Source organism: Pristis pectinata, chromosome 3 (genome assembly GCF_009764475.1).
Source record: "Pristis pectinata isolate sPriPec2 chromosome 3, sPriPec2.1.pri, whole genome shotgun sequence".
Taxonomy (NCBI): domain Eukaryota; kingdom Metazoa; phylum Chordata; class Chondrichthyes; order Rhinopristiformes; family Pristidae; genus Pristis; species Pristis pectinata.
In genome coordinates, this window is record NC_067407.1 from 48,591,066 (window position 1) to 48,616,783 (window position 25,718).

The following is a 25,718-nucleotide window of genomic DNA, read 5'->3' on the forward strand; positions in this document are numbered from 1 at the left end:
AACATAAGAACTGTGGTTGAGAGCTAAAGTTTTTTCCACGATGCTGGAATTGGAAGGCTGTAAACTGCTTTGGAAAATATTTAAACTCTAGCTTCACGAACAGATGAAATGAAACAAAACAATCGTGGCCTGCAGGAACTGTAACGGATCTTTCTGGCATCCCAGTGGTAAGAAAAAATAGTCAGTGAATAAAGACTAAAGGAAAATAACTTGTCTCACAGAGAGAGAAGGGAAGATAAAACCCACACAGAAACCCAGCAGGGCTCAAGGTCAAAGGGACACACAAGCCTAACATTCCCAAATAATACTGGCCTCTCCTCTGATTAGCCTTATCCACCAAGGATGACGCTGGGTGAGACTGATTGCTCTCAGGGGACCCTGTGAACTGGCAAGAGCTTATCAGCAAGAGCTGGAAGAACCTGAGAATTCAAACAATAGCTTTTGACCAAGTGAATAAACTTAACCCTTTCAAACTTCAGCTTTAACAGTTGGCCTGGAAATGAAAATAAAAGAAAGGATTTTTTTCTACAGAAGATGCATCAGGAGTGCTCATAAAATGGGAATAAATCTTTATAACTAACTATTTCTACCCCTCTGCTTACAATCCTCTCAGGCTGTGCATTACTTGGGTAGCAGGAAGCCTGCCCATGTCTCTTGGCATTTCTGTACGAAGGAAGTCTGAATCCTCTGAACGATTAGTAGTCAGCATGTGCCTTGTGGGAGTTCAGTTCAGGGCTGCTACATTTTAGTCCACTAACTTTTCATTGGGCCTGCATTGTGCCCCTGACTGCTTTGGGGTCTCCTGCCAATCAGACAGTTACATAGTCTTCTTGTCACTATAGTTCTTGTCCAAATAAGGAACATCCCATTAGGCTTTGGGTACCACTGTTGGACCAGAAATGGAAATAACTGACAGTGTGGCGACTCACCGTCTAGTCGGGCGAACCGGCTCGGCAGTCGGGTCGCGCGGCGTCGGAGCGACGAGGCCCAAGATGGCGGCGGGCCTCGTCTTTCCAAGCGACGGGGAGAACCGGCGCGCGGGAAAGTCCTGATGACGTAGGACTTACGTCATTGCCGGTTTTTTTTGGGCGGGAGTTTTTCTCCCTTAAAGGGCCCGCACAAGGCGGGAAAATAAACCAGTTCTGTTTGGCAATCCTCCGTGTAGAGTCTTGTTTTATTCCGCGGTAGCAACCGCTACAACAGAATGGTTTAAGAGAAATGCTAGTGGTCAGCCTTACAGTAATAAAGGCAGCAAGTTACAATCCATATGGGACGTAATGCTGGCATTTCACCCAGAGGGTAACTGATGGATCATAAGCATTTTAAGACCTGCTATTTAACACCATTGGAAAATGTATGGGAAGGTGACTGCTTAAAGGTATGTGAGTGTGCAGGGGTAAAGAAATCTTTAAAAGACCACCTTCCTGAAGATAAAAATAATGTCTGACATGGACATGAATGCAGGAAACTAATGAGAAGAAATTCCATTGATGCCAGCCCCTGCCTTGAAAAGGACAACAGAGCAGTAACAGACCTGAAGGTGCCAGCCTGAGGCTCAACCAAAGTTGCCCCAAGGCTTCATTTATAAGAAGCTGCCAAAACCAAATAGGTGATTCTATGAAGCTCATCGATAAATGCCTGGCTGACTCAGGGTCAGTCTAGCCCATGGGTAGGTCCTGGGGCAGGGAATTAAAGATACAGGTCAAGCCAGGAGGAGCCAGCATTCCATGATGCCGACTGAGAAGCAAGGGGAGAAAACGCTTGGAATCAAGATGAAGACAAGGTTAGACTGGCTGGGTGATGTCCATCATCAATGCATCTGCTTTATGTGGTTTTGTAAAAAGATTACAAAGTCCTAGAGTCAGTTTTTTTTATTTTTCCAGAGAAAATATCACTGCATGCACAGCTAAATAAGTTCTTTCATCTGCTATTGTGGGAGTCTTAACAAGCTTTTTCCAATGACCAAAACTGTGGCTAGAAGCTTCCTCTTCAGTGTATGAACTTATTTATATTTGATTCCTCTGCAGTGTATGAATTGAATTTACTTATATATGAGACAAAAAATTATTCAAAAGCACTTTGGACCATCCCAACAAAAATCTACCTTTATTTAGTGCTTAACATAAAAAAATTACAAAGTATGTCACAAAGCTATCAAACTAGAATAACATTTTGAACTAAGGAAGATATTTAGAAAATGCAGATGCTGGAAATCTTAAATTTAAAAAAAAATCACAGAAAATGCTGGAAACACTCAGGAGGTCGAGCAGCGTCTTGAAAGGAGAAATCTTTCCTTAACTCTGTTGAGAAGAATTTTCCACCGGAAATATTAAGCGTCTTTTCCTTTCCACAGATTAGCTGTGACTGGCTGAGTGTTTTCAATGTTGCGTGTTCAGTTCCAGGTGTTGGACCCAACAATTTGATGAGGCAGGACCCAGGAGAGGTGGTGGAGGGGTGCGGCTGCACATCAAGGGAATAGGCTCGTGGAAATAATGTGCGGGAACTGAGGAAGTAACAGTAACGGGGGTGCGAAACATCATGGCAACAGTGGGAAAAGTAAGGATGGGCGGAGGGTAGGGAGATCCCCGGAGGAGAGAGGGGTTGATGGGGGAAGGAGTGTCAGAGGCCGAGAAAGGACAATCCAAAGTGGTCACAAAAACTGGCTGGGCGCAGGGGTGGAAACCTACTGGCTGAGATTAGAAACTAGTTTCGGTTTGGTGAGCATTGCGGACGCATGATAACAAGGCAGAGACACGCTGCAGTGTTTATGTCCATTGCACTTTCTAGGCTATTTGTCACCAGGCAGAAGAAAACTAATTAAACTCTCAGTTTCCTTCCTTTTTCTAATTATTTTTCATGAATTACCCGGTCTACTTCCCTAAATCTCTGGAAATGTTGCATGACCAGCCTCTTTCACTCGCAAGGGACTTTCCTTTCGACTCCTGGCACCTCCCAATGTGAAAGTACCTGGCTGACTTCAGCGTTGTCCCAGAGTGACGCCCGTTATGTTGGGATTTTTGGAGGGCGTTTGATTTATCTCAGCTCTGGCGGATCACCAGGCGAGCTGCAATTCTGTACAATCCGAAGATCAAAATCTGTCCAAAATCTAATTCAATTGTCGCCAGACCCACGGGTCACGGGAAAGTTCCAGTTCGCAAATAGCCATGGTCACGCAGGGGGTTTTTAATCCTTAGTTTTGCACATGTTGTACTTCCTCAGTCCTAAACCAAAAGGCATTTAAACAAAAAGAAGAAGGTGCGGCATAATTCTACTTGATCCGAAGCCATTCATCTACTACTCAACTTCCTTCTGCACATCGACTTTTGTGTTGTACAGTTGGTTTCTCTGCGGGTTACGCAAGTTTAAAGCGAAGATGCAGCCAACCCTCACGCCTTGTAAACCCTCTCTGAGTGAGCAGGTTCTCGACAGAAATGCAATCTGACTCATTCAGTGAAAGCATAACATTGAAGGCTGGCTTGACCGGCGGATGCAGATTGGGTCAACTGAGCTGTTTTGCGTTATAATTTATTTGCAAGAGTTACAAGTCAGTGACCCTTATGGTTCTTCTATACACCAGTAGTCCTTGATCACACCGTGAATACTTGCTGTACAGTGTGAAAACCCCCCACTGCCTGCTTATGCACTTAACCCTGATATTGTTAGGCCTTTACTGGCCTCCAAGGTCATTCCCAATTTCCTTTGAGATGACGCTGGTGATCCGCCATATTCAACTGCTGCATCACTCCAGAGAGTTGCTGGGCGGTTGCTGTTTCAGGAATTAGACCCAGTGACTATGGAGGAAGGGTGAGATATTTGAAACTCATCATCGATCTCCGGTTGTGCTTTCCCTAGAAATTTGCAACCGTCAGCTTTCTGCACTCCTAGGTAGCTTTCCTCCTGAGAAGTACTCATATATCCCTGGGTGAATACCACTGACACAGTTTCCAGGAATAAGTAAAAGATTCAAACACGTACAACACATCTCCTGTGGTAGTGACCCCTCTCAGACAGAGGTGATGTTCCTACGAATCGGAAGAGGGTCTGACAAATTCTGGGAGCTCACAGCTGGTCCAGACCAGCAGCCCTGGGGAGCTTCAGATGTGGATCCTCCTTTTGTCTCTTCCTTTCACAACTCTGTCCCAGGATTTTCCTTCTTTTGCCAAAGGAACTATTGCTCCATCCTCTCTCATTCAGTAGTTGCAGAAACCTGATGCTTTGGAACAATGGATGATTTGAGAGCAGTGTTTGGGATAATGTGTTGGCCTCCTCTATTTCTGCCCTATAGGGGTCTATTTTACCTTAATCCTCTTCCACAGGTCCCTTGCGCTTCAACCCAATCATATTTTGACCAGTGCTGTCTTTGCTTGATATCCCCACTTACAGAGTACACAGCATGGAAACAGGCCCATTAATCCAACTCATCCATGCCAACTGAGCTAGTCCCATCTGCCTGTGTTTGGCCCATAACCCTCTAAACCTTCCCTATCCATGTACCTGTCCGAATGTCTTTTAAATGTCCAAATAGCACCTGCATCTACCACCCCTCTGGCAACTCGTTTCATATACGCACCACCCTTCGTATGAAAAAGTTGCCCTTCAGGTCTCTTTAAATACTTCCCCTCTCACTTTAAATCTATGTCCTCTAGTTTTTGACTCCCCAACCTTGGGGAAAAGACTGACTATTCACCTTATTCTATACCTCTCATGATTTTATAAACCTCTATAAGGTCAACCCCTCCCCCCCCGCCCCCCCACAGCCTCCTACACTCCAGGGGAAAAAAGTCCTAGTTTAACCAGCCTCTCCTTATAACTCAAACCCTCCAGTTCCAGTAATATCCTCATGAACCTTTTTCACAGTTTAATGACATCCTTCCTAAAACGGAGGAATTACTGGACAGCAATAATGCTGTGTGCATTATTGCTTGCCTCAGCCTACCATTGAAGAGAAAACATGTATTCTTATAGCACCATTCCTGACCTCACAACATCCCAAAGAGATCTGCAACTAATTAAAAACTTCTGCAGTGTACACTGTTGCCAGGTAGAAAACGTCTCAACCAGTTTACACACAAGCTCCCGCAATGGCAATATGATAACGATAAAACAGCATGTGTTAGTGTTGTCGATTAATTGTTAAGTATTGGCCAGGACCTTTTGATATTCAAGATAGTGCCATGGGACTTTTTGGTTCACTTGAGAGAGGTTTTTAATGTCTTGTCCAAAAGAGGCCACTCAGAGGGTTCAGCAGTTCCTCACTACTGAGTTGGAATGCCAGCCTCGATTTTTAGTCTCTGAAGTGGGAATCAAATTCACAATTAAACAAGAAATAGGAGCAGGCATAGGTCATACCCCCCACTGCCACCCCACTGTCATCCCTAAACCAATAAGAATAGGGCTGATCTGTTCTAGGCCTCAGAGCCACTTCACTGCCTGTCCCCATAAACCTTGATTCCCATATAGTCCAAATATCAGTCTGTTGCAGTCTTATTTATATTCAATGATTCAGCCTCCATAGCCCTCTGGGTAGAGAATTCCAAAGATTCACCACCCACTGAGAAAAGAAGTTCCCCCTCATCTCTCTACTAAATGGGCAACCTCGTACCCTGACACTGTGTCCCCTGGTTCCTGCATGAGGGGGAACATCTGCTCAGCAGCCACTCTGTCAAATCCCCTTAGAACCTTACCTATTTTAACCAGATCACCTCTCTAAACTCTAATGAAATAGTCCCAACTTTCAGCATCATCCAAAAGAGGGGCCTCCAAAAGTTCAAAAGTCTTTCAGTACTCAGTACTGAGTTGTCATTAGACAACCCTTCAACCAAAGGCCTTTAGACTAAAACCTCCCAAGTGCTGCCTATTCAAAATCACTTAACTCAAATTGACCTGCGGGATGAACCTGGAAACTTTCTGATCTATAGGACTTTATCACCTAGAATAGAAACTTGATGTATTTTCAGGAAGTTGCTTCAGTCTATAGCCTTTACTGGTAAGTGGGAGAACATGGTTTATAGTTCTAATCCAACACCCAACAGAAAACAAATCTTGGCATTGTGTTTGAGGCAGGACCTGACTTAAGTTTAAAAAAATAACATATTAACAATATGTGAATAGGAGAATATAACTTGTAAGAGAATAAATGACATTGCCATAATTGTAATTAAAGCTGGTTTTGAATTATTATTACTTTCAGGACTTGTCCTGCTCAGAATGTGTGCAGCTCATTTTAAACCAATGTCACCAACTATTTACATTTCCAAATATGACCTTCACTTATCGTGCCACCTCTGGACCTCTTTTGAGGACTTGGAGTGAAATCATATGTTGGACAGGATGGTCCATTTCCTAAAAATACAAGAGAATATTTGCAGTCTGTTTATTGGGTCACAAAACAATATACTCTTGTAAATTCTCAAGGCACTTATAAATACTTTCACAAGATTGGAGTCTCACCTATCAGAATGATCTAAAATACCCAGATAACCCTTTAAGAAGGTTTAAAGATACATGTACATGCAAATGTCACAGACAGTTATAAAGCAACATGTTAAATCATGTTCAATGTAAACATACTCATAGCAACACCCATAACTGTCATCACTATTCCCCTCTTCCTGTCGGTCAGGCACACACATAGCTATTCTGTGGTAGAGTTCAAACACATTTAGTACTGCACTGTTCAGCATGAGATATTTAACAATCCATTAAAACATTCACTATCTTACTGAAAAATGTGATTGCAGCCTTTTCTGCATTCATTGCTAAAGTCTGTCATGATCATTGAAATAAAACACACACTCTGACTTTCCCAAATTATGTCAACTAAACTTATGTCAAATAGAAGAAGAATTCCAGTTTCCATGTTTTCATTTCATTATCTTACATTTTTTGAAAGAATAAGCAACATTTTCCTCTCTGCAGTACATTGCTCCTCACTTTTTTAAGAGTAGTCTGACTGCTACTTAAGTGAAGTGGTTTTAGATGAAGTAACCATTTACAAATCACCCTTTTTATAATGTGGGAATAAAACAGGACCTTTCAATATTCAGAACCAAAGTTTGACAATAGTATTATCTAGATGAAATCACTCCAGTTATTGCCCTAGAGAACAACCGACCACAGTGGCTTCTAGGAGCTGGAAGGCTGACGTCACCAGTTCTGAGGTTGGAAGTAAGTCTATCTCAGCATGCGATTGGCAGACAGCAATATTATCCACTGATTGTGACATGAAGGTTAAGAGATCTTTATGTTGTGAGCATATTACACTGCATCCATTAGCTATAATACAAGTGCTAAGTCCTTCATTGAACTTGACCCTTTTATTGAATTTCCGTTAAAAGTGATTCAGGAGCTCTTGGTTGATAGTTGGTCTGAAGCCAAAGTGAAGTACTTATGAGGGACAAGTGACTTGACGTCCTCACAATGCATTACAATAATTCCACAATTGAACAACATAGGCTTGAAGGCTGCTCTTCCAATTCATATCTAATACATCAATGACACATCTATGTAAAGAAGTAAGACCTGAATGTTCCTCCAGTTAAGACTGTTCTGACAATGAATTGAGCCATCATTTTTTAAAATCACAGTTGGTTCTTTGTCTGCATTTAAAGGGCATGCCTCTTCTCTTGAGGATACTGATACATCTGCAGATACCAGGGACCCACTGGGTGAGACTTCTGTTCACTATCCCTCTCTCCTTTTGATTGGACAATAATCATCAGAGGCAGGATCAGCACAATAACTCAAGCAACATGAAAATGTGCAATTTCCAAGAGGAGGCTCCAAGTGGCAATTCAGGAAAAGAACCTGGCTTTCTTCTGGCATGCCCAGAGGGATTGAGTCTACTACTATTATTGAGATAAGATAACACCATGCTGAACAACAATTGGAAGAAACACTGAAAGTAGCAAGAATACAGAATGCACTCCAGGTGGGGGACTTCACAGTCCATCGTACCAGAGACCAAGTTGGCTGACTGCCGAAGGATGTTGCTGCCAGATTAAGACTGTGGCAAGTAGTTAAGATAAGATAAGATAAGATAAGATAAGATAAGATATCTTTATTAGTCACATGTACATCAAAACACTCAGTGAAATACATCTTTTGCCTAGAGTGTTCTGGGGGCAGCCCGCAAGTGTCGCCACCCTTCCAGCGCCAACATAACATGCCCACAACTTCCTAACCCGTACGTCTTTGGAATGTGGGAGGAAACCATAGCACCCAGAGGAAACCCACACAGACATGGGGAGAACGTACAAACTCCTTACAGACAGTGGCTGGAATTGAACTCGGGTCACTGGCATTGTAATAGCGTTACGCTAACCATTACACTACCGTGCTTGCCGTAGTTAATGAACAATCATGGGGAATAAACCTACTTGACCTTATCCTCATCGACCTTATCCTCATCAATCTATCCCTGTAATATATGCATCTGTCCATGATATCAATGGAAGCAACCACCACACAACCCTTGTGGAAACAAAATCCCATCTTCACAATGAGGACACCATCCATCACGTTGTAGGACACTACAGAGTGCCACATGGGATAGAGCAAACAGGCAGCTCAAAACTGGGCAACTGTAAGTTACTCTGTAAGCAGCAGCAGAAATATATTCCACCACAATCCATAAGTCATGGCCTGGCACATCCCTCACTCCACCACTACCATCAAATCTTGACGTAGTGGGCAGTGTAGAAAGGCATACCAAGGGCAGCACCAGGCAACTCTACAAATGAGGTGCCAACAATAATGAAGCAATGTCTCGGCATTACATCAGCATTACATGGTGCTGAGGTCAAGAGGGTTGACAGCTTCAAGTTCCTGAGAGTGAATATCACCAACAGCCTGTCCTGGTCAAATCATACAGATACCACGGCCAAGAAAGTTCACCAGCACCTCTACTTCCTCAGGAGGCTAAAGAAATTCCGTCTGTCCCCTTTGACTCTCACCAACTTTTATCAATGCACTATAGAAAGCATCCTATCTAGATGCATCATGGCTTGGCACGGCAACTACTCTGCCCAGGACCGCAAGAAACTGCAGAAGGTTGTGGACACAGCCCAGTGCATCACGGACACCAGCCTCCCCTCCTTGGACTCTGTCTTTACCTCTCATCTTGGCGAAGCAGCCAGCATAATCAAAGACCCTGCCCACCCGGGACATTCTCTCTTCTCTCCTCTTCCATTGGGCAGAAGATACAGGAGCCTGAGGGCACATACCACCAGACTTAAGGACAGCTTCTACCCCTCTGTGATAAGACTATTGAATGGTTCCCTTATACGATGAGATGGACTATGACCTCACGATCTACCTTGTTGTGACCTTGCACCTTATTGCACTGCACTTTCTCTGTAGCTGTGATACTTTACTCTGTACTGTTATTGTTTTTACCTGTACTACATCAATGCACTCTGTAATAACTCAATGTAACTGCACTGTGTAATGAATTGACCTGTACGATCGGTATGCAGGACAAGTTTTTCACTGTACCTCGGTACAAGTGACAATAATAAACTAATACCAATACATTCTTGCAAAGTAGCAAACGCAGCCTGCAGTTGACAGAGCTAAGTTACCTCATAGCCACAGACCAGCTTGAAGTCTGCTCTCCTGCTGGTGAACAGTTCGACACCAAACAGAAGGAGAAAGCTCCAAGAACATCCCTATTCTCAATGTTGACAGAGCCGGGCATGTGATTGCTAAAGAGAAGGTTGAAACATTCACAACCACGAAGACCTGCACTTCAAAACTAGCTACACCTCTACCCAAACGGTTCCAGTGCAGTTACAAGGCTGGTAAGCAAGACTCAATGTGGAAAATTGTCCGGGTGTGTTCTGTTTGCAAAAAGCAGGAGAAATCACCCTGCCGTTTTGGAATACATTCATCAGAAGGACTGCTGGCTTTGCCAGCAAAGTCTAGACCGTGAAAAATAAATTAACAAATAGAAATGACAGTTAAGATTGAACCTGTGGGCTCATTTTCATTCAACAATGCTGAAGGACTCAGTAATATGAACATAGCACTCACGTTTCATTTAAACGTGAATGACTGGTTGAATTTCAAGCCACGGAGAACTTCCCTGCAGAGTTGCAACTTCGTGCGCCCTCTGCTGTCCTGAACACACGCGCTTTTTTCTGGATGCGCTGAGTGCGGAAGGTGCTGCTTTTTATGATGACCCCTTTCAGTCATATAAATGCAGACTCTGTCAACCATTTAAACTGAATTGCTGCCAGCTCAATGAGCTGTACAGTTTATAGTTAATGAATTAATGAAAGAATTAATGAAAGATATTGAAGGAGGTCATTGGCCCCAAGTTGTAAATCCTAGCAATTAGATTGACAATTTAGCAATTAGTCAGCATACTTTCTCCACTGCTTTGTATGTTTTTCTTTAAGAATTTGTCCAATCCTCTTTTTAAAAAATTCACAACTGAATCTGCTTTCAGCACCATTTCAGGCAGCGCATTTCAAACCATAGCAACACTCTGTGACAGCTAAATTTTCCCCTGTCCAATCAGGTTTGTTTTTGGGAGTCATCCTACATTTGTATCTTGTGGTTAGGTGCCAGTCTCCGACTAGAAATGGATTTTTAATTCCTTTAAAACTGTCCATGGGTTTGAAAACTGCTGTAAAACCTCCTCTTGGCTTTTTCTGCTTTAAGGATAATGTTCTCCTCTTCTCAGTTTTTATTATCTGCAAGTGAGCCAATAGACCGAAAGATTTACCACAATAGTAGTGGAGTAGGTAGAGAAATGGAATGAAGATGGAATTATTTTGTCTTGAGCAGTGAGGTATTCAGTAAGGTGTCTGGTGGAAGAGAGGCAGAGTGGGAGGAATCAATGAGGAAAATTATTTAAGTTGGTGGGTAGTGAGAAACTGGAGTGCATTCTCTGAAAAGGTGATGGAAGCAGACTCAATACTAGCATTCAAAGGAAATAGTGTTTATACTTACATTAAACAAAAGAGTATTGTCGGACTATAAAGAAAGAGCAGGGAAGTGGGAAAAGTGGCAAACTCTTTCAATGTGTCAATGTAAATGATGGGCTGAATAGCCTCCCCTTGTACCACAGGAGTCCAGGAATTGGCTTGCTTAGCAACGGGACATAACTTCAACTTCCTAGTTGTGAAACATTTTGGAAAAACGCAGACAGATACTACATGAAAATACTGTCTGCTTTTCAGTTTAATCCTAGAATACGTGGTTAAGGATCTGTATCAGGAAGCAGGTAACAAGTTGATATGATATTTTTAATTCTTATATACATGAGGAGAATATTTCCAGGCTGGAGGTTAATTATTGGAGTCAATATTCCACACAAGGAAAACACTGTTTTAAGTTTAAAGAAAGTGACCTAAGGTTGTTGAAATGCTGTCTGTTTCCTAGGACAGTGGCATAGCATCACTGATCGAAGATAAGTTTTAGTGAAATATTGCTGATGTTTCCTGCTGCTTTGTTCACTGGAGTGAACCTTACAGTAAACCTTTCAATCTGACAGGGTTGTTGGCTTTCTTTCCATTGCAGTACATTGAAAATTAGCTGAATTATCATCTTTTGACACTTGTTTAAAGAATTCTGAGCTTTGTCATTGTCTTGTTTCCTTCTGTTTCCCATCTTCCTACAATCAAGGAGGTGATTGGCACTATACAGGTTTTTCAATGTTGCAGACGGAAAGGTTCCTAAAACAAAGGTTAACAGGGCTGTCTCATTCACTGTAAAAGTGCAAAATACTTTGAATTAAGGGAAACTGCGTAATTCAAGCCTAATCCATCACCCATGCCTTTGTACCTCTAGATGTCCATTTCAATAGACTGTTGGCCACCTTCCACCCTTTATAAACTTAAATCTAAAACTCTGCTCACCACATGTAGCTCACAACAATATCAGTTCACTCATCACCCCTTTATTTATTGATTTACCTTAATCCCTTGATTTTGGAATTATTATACTTGTATTCAGCCCATTCATGGTGTTACCCTTTCCTATCTCTAAAATATCCAGCCCACAATCCCCTAAAATCTCAGCACTTCCCCAGTTCTGGCCTCTTGCACATCCCCAATTATAAAATAGAAATACTGAGTCCCATGTCCATCCAATAGGCTATGTTTATTAAAGCAAGAACTATACAACAGTGTAGACTGATAGAAATGTGCAGGATTCAAGTCTTACTCTAGAGACCTGAGCACAAACATCCAGGCCAATAGCTGTGATGTTATTGGAGGGCCATATTTTGGAAGAGATGTTAAACCGTGTATTGCAGAATTAATGATCTTGGATACTCAGTTAAACAAATAAATTATTTTTATATAATATCATAATATAGTTCACATTCTTCCAAATTATTTCACAGCTAACCAGACCTGCTGCTTGGCAAGTCAATGCTTAGAATCACACTGCACAAAGTGACATCTACCCTCTCAGCTCGATGTAAAAGAGCTCAGAGCGCTATTCGAAGAAAAACAGGTGTGTTCTCCCAGCATCATGGACAATATTTATCCCACAATCAATATCAGTAAAAGTGGGTTATCAGGCCTTTACCACTTTGTGTTTGGAGAACTTCCTGTGGGCAAATTGTCTGCCACATTTTCTCCATTACAACCAACACTACACTTCAAGAGTACTTCAGTGGCTACCTAGTGGCAATGGAACTGCACGGAACTTCCTCTGACTTCCTTAATTCAAATATATTTAAATTTACCAATTTACCACTATACACCAAGTTTCAGTATAAGAATGCCTTTGAAACATATTGGGGTACTGAGGAAATCCGCTGTGACCCTCAATGTACTACTGGGGAGAGGATGACTTAGATCAAGATTCATCACCTGCTCACTCTCCATAAATTTCCTTCTGTATTTCATAATTAGATTCCCATTAAATCCCCATGCAATCCTGCTGTTATTTTGTTGCATGTGCAGTTGGTGGCATCAATGCTACTTTTCTGATTAATCGATAATCTTTCCCTCGTTTTCTTGTTTTTTTTTCTCTATGGCTTAAAGAGCCCTTCCCATTGCATCTCACCAGCTCAGATTCTCAATGACCTGAACCTTGTGTCTCACAACTTCACTCATTGATCCAATCCTCTCAATCCTGTCTCAGCAACTCAAGTGCGTTAACCATCTGTCAACCTCTCAAGCTGCATCTCCTCCAAGTAATGACCTTCTTAACTTCAGGTTTTTTCAAACCAAAAATCACCTTATATCAAAAATCGTGTAAAGTTTTCCGACTTCAAATTAATTCAAGCAAAGTAATCAATGGATTATTGCAAATAAACTCACATTTTATATTTTTAAACCACACTGTGAATAGGATTATGGTAACGTGATTCTATTATTTATGTTGACAGTTATGTTGAGACCACAGCGATATTTATAAAGAGAATTACATTTTCACCTGAGTTAAACATTTTACAGTCCCATGCTCTCAACACCAAACAAGTTGAGCCCAGGATTAGCAAGTATAAAGTGAGAGGAATAACTCAATAGCTGGGAATCTGAAGGATTTAAAGAGATGCCAGTAGGGAAGCTGCAAGGAGGGAGTGTTGCGTCTTGACCAAAGGAATTCAGGAAGCCAGGTTTGTGCATAAAGTTCTGAACAGCCACTGACTGTGTCTTCAAGCTGCGGAGAAGCCGTGGGAGTCAGTACACGGTAAAGTTAGTTCCAACTGAAAAAAAATCACTTCAGTGACCTGCAATCTGAAATGAATAAAACACAGGAACAAAGGCAATGTGAGCATTCAAAACTAGACATAAGAAAACAATGCTGGAAATACTCAACAGGGCAGGCGAGAAAAAGAGAGTTAACAGATACAGCCATTGATCATCTGATTTGCATGATGTTAGAGATATATCATTTTAAACAGAAACAGAAAAAAACAAACAGGTAAAGGACAAATGGGCACTTTTCCTTCCCCTCCACTATTCTGCTGTAACTATTTATATCTCGTCTGGATCTAGCTTTTGTTTTTTTTAATCCTACTATCACCAATTTTGCCTCGAACCATCATTCAGTTCATATGCAATCATTCCTGCCCTCCAGGCTAATAAAGACTTCTCTTTTGTTCTTTTCCAGACAATTTCCTCCAGCTGTTCACTTGAGACCTGGAGGTAGATCCCCTGCCCATTGTTATGTAAGTGAGATACAGGGGTGGAAACTTAAACTATTCTGCTGCCAAGAATTGGTAGAAGGCAGAAAGAGTTGATGGGACTGTGGAGAGAATGAACAAAAAATAGGATTAGTGTAAATGGATATTTAATGGTCACCAGGACTCGATGGACTGAAAGGCCTGTTTCCATGTGCTATGACTCTAATTACCAATAGAAGCAGAAACAGAAGGAGATTTGTGAGAGTTTGGTCAAGGTAAAGAACGATGTTTATTTACTAGTTACATGTACATCGAAACACACAGAGAAACATGTATTTTTGCGTCACTGAGAATGTGCTGGGGGCAGCCCACCAGTGTCGCCACTTTTCTGGCATCAACATAGCATGCCCACAGCTCCTAACATGTACTTCTTTGGAATGTGGGAGAAAACCAGAGCTCCCGGGGGAAACCCAAGCAGACACGGGGAGAACGTACAAACTCCTTACAGACACCAGCAGGAATTGAAGCCGGGTTGCTGGTGCTGTAGTAATGTTACATTAACCGCTACACTATCGTGCCGCCCTTCAAAATTTAAAGCTAAAATAGGGAACAAACTATGATTTTTGATGTAACCCATTATTTGACTTTAACAGTATTCAAAGCACATAGCTGATTTCTGTAATGCTTGAATTAACAGGGAGAGGAGCAGAAGACAGGAGGATTAGAAAGGCAGCCCAAATTTACAATCATGCTTTTTGCTTCCTGCTTTGCTGCATGTGTGAATTCCTCAATGTATCTGACAACGCTGCTGTAGGATATCACCAGCCACTGAGACCGTGCCACAGAGGTCCTGGTTGGCCAAGCTTTTTTTTTTTTGAGGTCAGCAGTGCCTGCCCTTGATTCCACGCCCACCACAAAAATTCGACAATGAACTGCAGTATTGGCATCTAGAGTTCACAGAAAAGCAAACAAAAAACACAGGTGCTGGAAAGCTGAAATGAAAACCAAAAGTGATGGAAATACTTAGCAGGTCAGGCAGCATCTGAGGGGAGAGAAACAGAGTGAATGTTTCATGTTGTTGATCTTTCGTCTCTGTTCTTGGACACCTCTAGCTTTTTTTTAAGTTTTTCAACACCTGCAACATTTGTCTTTGGATGAACATTCTGGAAGCTACACCCACCCTGGAGTCCGTGATGTGGATCAAGGTCCTTGGGATCTGGCACAGTATGCCTGGACTCTAAACCTGCAACCCTAAACTCTAATCCAGAGTTGGGATTGAATGAAAGGAGTTTAGGATTCGCAACCCAGACTGAGCTCTTGAGGTGAGACACTTGACCAGACTTTACCATTGACCAGAAACTCAACTTCAGTAGCCACGTACACAATGTGGTTACAACAGCAGGCCAAAGGCTAGGAATCCTGCAGTGTGCAACTCCCCAAAGCCTGTCCACCTTCAACAAGGCTCGTCAGGAGTGTGATGGAACACTCTCCACTTGCCTGGATGAGTGCAGCTTCAACAACACTGGAGAATCTCAACACCATACAGGAACCTCGATGGGCACCCCATCCTCAACCACTCACTGGCTCCATCACTGACGCACAGTAGCAGCAGTTTGAAGCATCTACAGGAACTCTGCAGCAGCAATTCACCAAGACTCCTTAGACAGCACCTTCCAAACCTATGACCTCTACCAGCTGGACAAGAGCAGCAAAAACATGGGAACACGACTACCTTGAAGATGTCCTCCATGCCTCACACCATCCTGACTTGGAAATATATCACCAGCCCTTCACTATCGCTGGGCCAAATCCTGGAACTCTCTCCCTGACGGCATTGTGGTTATGTGGACACCTCAAGGACTGCTGTAGTTCAAGAAGACAGCTCACCACCAGCTTATTAAGGGCAATTTGGGAAGGCCAATTAAATGTTGGCTCAGCCTCTGAAGCCCACATTCCTTGAGTGAAAGATAAACTTGGGCTGACCTTCCTTGTGCCATTCACTGACCAACTGCTCCGTCTCTCCTGTCGTTTTGCGTGATATTTGTTTTTTCCCTCAGAACATGCAGAAATACAGCTTGCCAACGGATGTGTTAAATCATCATCATTGCAATTGGCTGTTTACTACCAACGCCCTTCCTCTCATCAACTCATCGCTAATTTCAAAATAACACCTCTCCAACAACTCGCGCATATTTATTTCCGAGCCTGGTGACAGGTTCGTGAGAAGAGAGTCTAGGAAGGGCACCAAGCAAGACGCGAGTAGAGGAGAAAGGCTGAGCAGAAAGGCTGAGCAGAGAGGGCAGAACAGTTGCATTGGAGCTCCCATCTCCCGCCATCTAGGCTCGACCCTTCCGACCTCGGGTGCTGTCTGTGTGGAGTTTGCACGTTCTTCCCGTGGCTACATTGGTTACCTCGAAGTGCTTCGGTTTCCTCCCACACGCCAAGGATGTGCAGGTTGCTGGGTTAACAGGCCACTGTAAATTGCCTCTATAGTGTGTAGGTGAGTGATAGAAACTGGAGGGCTAACGTGGGGAGAATCAAATCGGATTGGTGTAAACTAGTACTTGAGTCGGCCCCGAGTCGATGGACTGAAGGGCCTGTTTCCGTGTTGTATGACTCTGATTTACTCGACCTGTCAGCTGAATAAGCGCCCTCGCGTCTTCAATAACAACTTCACTGATAACCGCAGTTCCGGGGAGGTCGCGGGTGAAGCTTCCCCTCATATCCATCGTCACAAGCATCGGACCATGTGTTTCCCAACTCCCCCGTTCGAGGTAACTGGCCCATTGTTTCCAAAAGAAGAAAGATCCAGAGGGATCAAGAATCCCTGCCCCAATGGAAAGCGACAAGACGCGCGGAGCAGCCTGCAGGTCGGAAAACAGAAATCCAGAAGCAAGCCGCCGCTCTGGGTGGAAATCTGAAAACAATATTGCTGGATTATGGGTTCATGTATGATAATTATGAGACATTTTCGAAAGCAAGCTGTGCGAATAAAACATTTCCGTTGGTGAATTGATCAGTAACTAGGAGAGCATAATGTTAAAAATACAGTCAAAAGCATTAGGACGTTAAGAGATGCTTTTAATTTGAGAGTTGCTCGGACATGGAAAGCCCTAGCAGAATCATTTCGCTGCAGAGTCTAACATCAGTACCTCAATATTCGGCAAATAAGATGCAAATAGTTGTAGATGGTAGTTTGGGGATAACGTGAGTATTTGTTTCAGCAGAGGAACGGGCAGATTCGCAGAATGGCCTCCTCTCGACCTCCACAATCCCCAGTCTCTCGGAGGGCTCCAGCAGCTGGTACACACGGTATGAAATCTGCCCATTTATCGCAACCGCATCTTACCAGCCCTGCCTTCCACGCCACCTCACGGTTCTATATACTTCTGGCGACCTAGTTCCGATATCCATTCATTCACACTTCCTTCACCCAACAGCTCAGTGTGATGTTTCGGGTGGGGGGTGGGACATCCAACCTTTGCTTTTCACACTTCTAGTGAGACGATTTTTAAACAATGTTGTACGTCAGTTGGTGCCAGCTGTGGGTACATTCTGACCCTGGGCAGACACGGTAATGCCCATGGACTATGAATTACTTAAAACCAAGCAGAAGTGCAACTGCAAACATCAGCAAAATCCTAAAGGTAGGAGCCTCCAATCCCCCATTGGCAACAATCATCCCAGTGTCAGGAACACTGCAGTCTGCTTCCGAATTGTTGGCGCAACTTGTATAAGGCGTGTGGCTGGCTGGCTGGCTGTCAGCGGCTGGGCTTGGGGAGCATGCTCCCGTCTATCTGCTGCAAACTGCTCCGGTTCTTTTCACATTTGGGAGTGGGGCCAGCAACCTATTCCCCACAGAATTCGTCCCATCTCCCCCTGCACTGGTCCTTCTGCCCCCTCACGTTAGCAGACGGCCCGTGGCGTTTCACAAGGCTGGAGCAGTTCCTCCGCTCTGCCCCTTCCCACTTCCTCTCTTTTCTAAACCGCCGTCACCAAATGCTGAATTCTGTTTTCTAGGAAGTTTTGGAAAGCAGAACAGCTGGTGTGGCGCACCCCCTCCCCCCAATTCACGGGACACCGCGCCCGGGGAGAGCTTTTAGGAAGCTTCTCCTGGTTCTGGATGAAAGCACTTCCTGAATTCCCCACACTGTAAAAATAAATTTCAAAGGGCGATTCAGGAAAACTGCTTCTGTTGGCGTGCTGCAGAAACAAAGCAAAGGTTTCCGAAAAGACCTTCCTATAAAAGCGAAAATTGTCAGTAAAGAGAAACCAACAGAATAGACAATAAGAAGAATAAAACTTTTGTTTTAGTCTGAAAAGTGAAATAAGATACATTTCGAATATAAAGTTTTCTTAAAGGCTCGCAATCACTTAATGAAAACGTCGGGCGTGCCTCGCCTCCTTCCTTTGTACATCTGTGAAAATGTTGGAATTTTGTCCAAATCTGTGAAATTATCAAACGGAAATGCCATCTGTCTTTGATAGACGGCCTAAACCTTCACGTCCCTCGACAAAAATATATCTCATTGCTTCTCAAAACCAATTTTGTTGTTAGTTCAGTTGGCATTTCATCATTTATTCCAAAATTCCACAGTTCTTGAGGGGAAAAAAGTTAAACATTTCTGTTCTTCTTACGCCCAACTTTCTACAATCACTTCCTGGTGCTTGAATTTGTTTCCTCATGGGAAAAAAACTTGAAGATAAAGGAAATCTGAAATAAAACCCGAAAATGCTGGAAACACTCGGCAGGTCAGGTAGGATCTGTGGAAAGAGAAACAAAATTAACGTTACAGTGAACGTTTTGGAGATCCTCACGAAAGGTCTCTGACCTGAAATGTTAACTCTGTTTCTCTTTCTACAGATGTTACCTGACCGCATAGAATCATAGAAAGTACAGTACAATACAGGCCCTTCGGCCCACAATGTTGTGCCGACCTTTAAATCTCGCCTAAAACTATCTAACCCCTTCCTCCCACATAATCCCTCTGTTTTAAATTCCTCCTGACCTGCTGAGTGTTTCCACAATTTTCTGTTTATACTTCTCTCCTTCGGTTTGGTTCTCTCCTCGGGAAATACTTCGCACCTTCCGAACGCCAGATACAAAATTCAGCTCTGAAATGCATTCCAAACTCAGCGGGTAATGATAACCAGACTCAAGCAGAGCTTCTTTCTGTTATCAGACTCTTGAACGCACCTCTCATTCGCCGAAAGATAATCTTTTGACCTCCCAATTTACTTGCAGTTTATTTGTCCACCTGCACCGCACTTTCTCTGTAACATTCTATTCTGCATTGTTTTGTTGTCCTTTTCTACTACCTCGATGTATTTATGTATGGATTAACCTATAACCTGCACCGCACTTTCTCTGTAACATTCTATTCTGCATTGTTTTGTTGTCCTTTTTTACTACCTCGATGTACTTATGTATGGATTAACCTATCTGGATGGCATACAAACAAAAGCTTTTCACTGCATCCCGGTATGTGTGTCAGTAATAAACAAATTACCAATTACCACTAGCCAATCGTGTGTGTGAGGGGCTGACACTATCTCGTGATGTGGTTTTGTTCTCTCGCCTACACCTGTCTAAATGTAAAGGCAAATTCAACCAGGGTCCGCTGCTATTAAAATGTCTGGATCTTGCCTGGATCTACTCTTGGGAAAGTCAAGTTGATTGACAATAAAAAGCACACGAGGGCACGGGATAACACGGTGTTTAGATTAGTAGGCAAGTGTCCAGAATCCGGATTGTTTTTTTTGGCATGAGTTTAAAACGACCAAGGCAGATGAGGGTTGAAATACACTTAATAAATAAACCTCCAACAACGTGAGTAAAAGTGATCATGAAACTACCGAATTGTGATTTAAAAATGGTTCACCGCTGCCTCACCGGGAGGACGTCTGCCGCGTGATTCCACGGCACAAACCAGGTGGGAACTCCTTACTGGCCCGCCCCAGCCGCTTAAATCAAATGTGGTGAGAACCGGGCTATACATGCTGATCGAACCGGCCACACCCAGGTCCCGCGGATGAAACGGAATCAGGCGGCAGGATAACGCCTTCTGTTTCAGAGAAGTCAAGTGTTGTCCAACATAAACCCGACACACACACACCTCCGTGCAAACATACAACACACACACACACACACAAGTCGCGGCACACAAAGTTGCACTTGGCTTCGGACAGATCCCACGGAGGGCACCACTGTAAAAGCAGCATCACGATTTTTGTTTGATAGTCCAGCAGCTCGATTATCAGTGCAGTCTTTGACATTCCGGCAAACTTGAATCCGTGGCGCCGTCGGTTCAGTGTGAAGTTCCCGCACAGCTCGGCCTCCGGGCTGAAGGCGGCAGGGTCACCGGCACACCGCGTGTATCGCCGGCTCGACGCCGACCGACGCCCTGGCCCGCTCCATGCCGAGGACAGTCCGCAGGGACTTCCTGAACTCCTCGTTCTTGCGGGTGTAGAGGTAGGGGCTGAGCACAAAGAGCAGGGTGAAGAGCAGCCAGGCGAGGTCGGAGAGTGGAGCGGGCACCGGCTGGAACAGCCCGAAGAGCAGCACCCACAGCAGGGGCTCGGTGCTCAGCAGGAAGGCGCACAGGACGAAGGAGACGTAGGAGCGGGACCTCTTGTCCTTCCTGGCGAAGGGGTAGGACAGGTTGTTGATGATCTGGAAGTTGAGGACGCTGACCCGCTTCACGCTGACCCGCACCCGGCGCAGTATCTTGCAGTAGGCGCAGAGCAGGACGGCGGTCTGAGCCAGGATGGTGGCGGCGGTGACGGCCGCCGTGTAGGGGCCGAGCGGCGGCGAGCAGCCGCGGGTGAGGGCGGCGCCGAAGAGCGGCAGCCAGCTGCAAGCCCCGGGCTGGGGGCGGTTGTCGCCCCCTTGTGCCGCCAGCCAGGGCAGCAGCAGCAGGGCGGCGGCCAGCCAGCAGCCCGCCAGCATGGCCCCGGCGTTGCGCCGGCGGTAGAGGTCCCGGTAAGCTGCCGGCGCCTTGGTGATCAGCGCGCAGCGGTTGAGAGCGACGAGCGAGTGCGAGAAGAGGGAGGCGAGCAGCCCGAGGAGCAGCAGCGCCCCGCCGAAGGCGCGCCGAGCGGCCGGGGCCGCGGCTGCGGCCGGCGGCTGAGCCAACGCCGCCGCCTCCTGGGGCATCCAGAGGGCGCAGACCAGCAGGTCGGCGGCGCACACGTTGACGATGAAGGCGTTGCTGGCGCTGCGGAGCCGCCGGACCGAGCACACCAGGTAAATGACCAGCAGGTTGGCCAGGCTGCCCGCCACCGACAGCAGGGCGTAGGTGACGGCCCACGGCAGGTTCCCGCCCAAAGCGCCGCCGCAGCAGCTCGACGTGTTGGAGAAGTTGCCCATGCCGCATGGGCTCGCCGTGTGCTGTCCGTGGTGTGGGGGGAGCGGTGGTCGGACCCAACCGCTTGCAGGACAGGTGCGGGGGGGTGGTCCCCGGAGGCGCGCCTGCGCGCTCGGCGCTCCGCTCCACCTGAGGAGGGAGCCGGGACCCCAGACGCGGCGGAGGCACATCGCCAGCCTCAGCGCTGGTGACAGCGCCAATCTCCACTCCGCCAACCGGCACAGATCTTCCAGGAGCAAAGCCCAGTGCCCCGGTCACCGACGGTCCAGGTACTCCTGTCACCGACGGTCCAACTACCCCTGTCACTACAGTACCGGTGCCCCTGTCACCGACGGTCCAGGTACCCGTGTCACTACAGTCCCGGTGCCCCTGTCACCAACAGTCCCAGTACCTTGTCACTGGTGATCCCGGTGCCCCCCGTCACTAACAGTCCCAGTGCCCCCATCACTTAGTCCCGGTGCCCCCGTCACTGACGGTCCTGATACCCCTGTTGCAACCAGACCCAGTGCCCCATGTCACAAGTAGCCCCAGTACTCCTGTCCCTAACATTGCCTGTGTCCTGTCACTAACAGTCCTGATGCCCGTGTTACTACCGGGCCCTATGCATTGTGGAGTGTTGTGGCTGTCACGTTACAGCACTGCCCACTACCTGGTCGGAAGACACACCACTGCCAATCAAGGTTTGGCCCCACCCCACCCCACCCATCAATGCACACCTGACCATTGGTCCCTTTAAGTACCTTTGTACCTGGCCTTGGGTCATTGGCCTTTGTAATCGATTAGTCCTTGCTGGCACCGAGCCATTGGCCTTTGTAAATTACCTGGGCTGAACCCCCCCCCCAGTCCTCCAGCACTATAAAGGGCACCACATGTGCTCAGCTCTTTATCTTTGCCAGTTTCGAGGGATCACCCTGCTTCACTCCAGGCTGAGTACTGTGGAACGGCACTGGAGAAGTCATTGGTGAGGTGTGCACTGTTTAAGGGTTGGGAACGTTTTAGTTAGTGTCCCTAGTAGCATAGCAGCGTGCCTGTACTGAGTCAAGGGGTGGTGGGTATTGTATTGTTTTTCCTTGATTGTGTGTGCCTAGTTTGTTGTGTGTGTGTGTGTTTTATCCCTGGTGCGATTTTCCCACACTCACGAAAACCATGCGCATGTCTGTATTTACTCCTGTTACCATTTTCCCACACTTGTCTTTTGTAAATAAATCCTTGCCTGCCAGACTGTGTTCAGAATCCTTGCTTTTGAGACCCCGAATCTGTTTCCTCGCTCACAACACCCTGTTACTACCAGACCCAGTGTCACTGTCACTAATATTCCCAGTGCCCTGTCACTAACAGTCCCAGTCTCACCATCGCAACAGGATATAGTGGAGAAATTCCTCAGGTATGTCCTGTTGGTGAATAGCAGGATATATGCATTCAGGCCAATTCCCAGCAATCAGTCTGCTTTCAGTTATCAGTAAAGTAGTGGAAGGTGTCAGAGATACAACAATTAGTGAGAACTTGCCAATAACGTGCTCACTGCTGCCTAGTCTGTGTTTGACCAGGACCACACTGCTCTGGAACTCCTCACAGCTTTGTTCCAAATGTGGGCCAAGAGGGTGAATTCCAGAGCTGAGGTGAGAGTGACTTCCTTGCCATCAAGACTACATTTGACTGAGTGTGACATTAAGGAGCCCTGGTAAAAACTAAGTCAATGGCATCAAGGCAAAAAAACTGCAATCCAGCCATACGTTGTAAAAAGGAAGGTGGTTGTGGTTGTCAGAGGTCAATCTTTCTGGCCCCAATACATCATTGCATCACTCGAGGTGGTGTCCCAGGCCCACCTATCTTCAGCCACTTCATTAGTGACCTTCCTTCCATCATAATGTCAGAAGTGGGAATGTTTGTTGGTGATTGTACAATGTTCAATTCGATCTGCAAGTCCTCACCAAATCAAGCAGCCCATGCTGACGTACAGCAAGACCTAGACAACATTCAATCATGGACTGATAAGAGGCAAGTAACTTTGGTGCCACAGAAGTGTAAGTAACTGCCATCTCCAACAAGACATTCAATGGCATTACTGTTGCCAGTTTCTCCAACATTAATATCCTGGGGAGTTTGTCCCCATTGACTGAAACTTGGCTAGATCAGCCACATAATCAAAGACATAATCAAAGACCACACCCACCCGAGGTCATTCTCTTTTCTCTCCTCTCCCATCAGGCAGAAGATACAGGAGCCTGAGGGCACATACCACCAGGCTCAAGGACAGCTTCTTTCCCATGGTAATAAGACTATTGAACGATTCCCTTAGACGATGAGATGGACTCTTGACCTCACAATCTACCTTGTTTGACCTTGCACCTTATTGTCTACCTGCAATGCACTTCCCTGTAGCTGTGACACTTTACTCTGTATTCGGTTATTGTTTTTATCCTGTACTGCCTCAATGCACTGTGTAAGGAATTGATCTGTACGAATGGTATGCAAGACAAGTTTTTCACTGTACCTTTGTACAAGTGACAATAATAAACCAATACCGATACATAAATACAATGGCTACAAGAACTGATCAGAGGTTGGGTATCCTGCAATGAGTGACTCAAATTCTGTCACTTTTCTGAAAACTTTTCACCATTTAGAGACAAAAGAGAGCGTAGGTGCTGCAATCTGGAGCAATAAACAATCTGCTGGAGGAACTCAGCGGGTTGAGCGGCATCTGTGGGAGGAAGGAAATTGTCGATGTTTCGGGTCATAAACCCTGCATCAGGACTCAATCAGTCTTGGTGCGGGGTTTCGACCCAAAATGTCATCAGTTCCTTTCCTTTCACAAATGCTGCTCGACCCGCTGAGTTCCTCCAGCAGATTGTTGCTCCTTTCCACCACTTACAAGGTGCAAGTGCAGAAATACTCTCCACTTCGCTAGATTAGTGCAGCTCCAATAACTCTCAAGAGGCTCGATGCCATCTCAACAAAGCAGTTTGTTTGATACCCCATTGGTACCCCATGCACGACTGTAAACATTCACTCCCTTCACCACCCTGGCTGCAGTATGCACAGTCTGCAAAATGCACCATTGTTATTCACTTAGCCTAATTTGTATGCACCTCCCCACCACCCACCCCCCCCCCCCCAAACCACTAACTTCTTCCACCAAGAGAGTCAATGGCAGCAGATGCAAGGGAATACCCACCAGCACAGATTCCCCTCCAAGTCACACACTATTCTAACTTGGAAAGATATCACCATTTAGAATCCTGGAACACCCCACAGCACTATAGAATGAACTTCACCAGACAGGCAAGGCAGCAGCTCATCACCAACTTCGCAAGGGCAATTAGGTATGGGCAATAAATGCTCCTGTCTCACTGGCACCATCATCCCTAACCTCATGAGAAACAATAATAATTCACTCTCATCCCTACTACCAGCAACTAACAGTATTACTTAGGCCATCACTAACAGTCCTTCATTAGCAGCACAGTGACAACCTCAGGATCACTGTCACTGACGCTTTTCATAACCATTGACAACCTTCTTCAGCAGTCCTTCAGGAATGAGGCTGACTTACTTCCACTCTGGTTTTGTGGGGTCTGACGGTAGCTAATGAAGCCAATATGGGAACCACAGACTCTTCCACAGACAGGGAAGGCAGCTGCCAACAGAATGGGTGGGTGGGCAGTTTGTGCGGTGGCGTGCTCCTTCCATTGCTTAGGTAGGACCTCTGATTCTCCCTGATGCATGGACTCCGGGTTCTCAGTTTTGGATTTGTGACAGAGCTCTTCATTGCTAAGCTGTAGAATTTCAGTGGAGGCATGTGTCTGGAACTAAAATGAGAGCCAGCACAGATTGGATGAGCCTAATAGCCTCCTTCTATGTTGTAAAGAAAAAAATGAAATGTAGGATGACTGCCTGCTCCCAAGGTATTTTTTATGTTTGCTGGAATCCGGCCGCCTTGGCTTCTTGTTGGTCAGGGGTAGTAGAAAGGCTGGACTGGATAAGCTGCTGAGAGATGGAGTCAAGGGCATTCACATTGATGCCAGAGTCATTGTTGATGATGGATTCAATGTGCCCCTTCCTGAAGGCACTGACTGCCTCTCTGTCCCCGATGAGTTCATCCTGTTCATGGCTCTTAACAGGGTGGTACTGGGGTGTTTGGGCCATAAATGACTTTAAAGCATTGATGGACCCCTGCAGGACTTATCAGTGAGTTGGTGACCCTCCTGTGTTCTCTCCATCCACCTTCTGTTCTTGAGGTTCCAGGATTTGTGCTGTGTATC

At 45.4% G+C, this 25,718-nt stretch overlaps 1 protein-coding gene across 1 annotated transcript; it reads right to left on the bottom strand.

The window, feature by feature from the left end:
• Positions 1 to 18,430: 18,430 nt before the first annotated feature.
• Positions 18,431 to 21,455, bottom strand: gpr88 (G protein-coupled receptor 88). The gene has a single exon (XM_052010749.1). It carries the CDS (start codon positions 21,453 to 21,455, stop codon positions 20,445 to 20,447), a length of 1,011 nt encoding a protein of 336 aa, XP_051866709.1. The 3' UTR covers positions 18,431 to 20,444.
• Between the last annotated feature and the right edge of the window lie 4,263 nt (positions 21,456 to 25,718).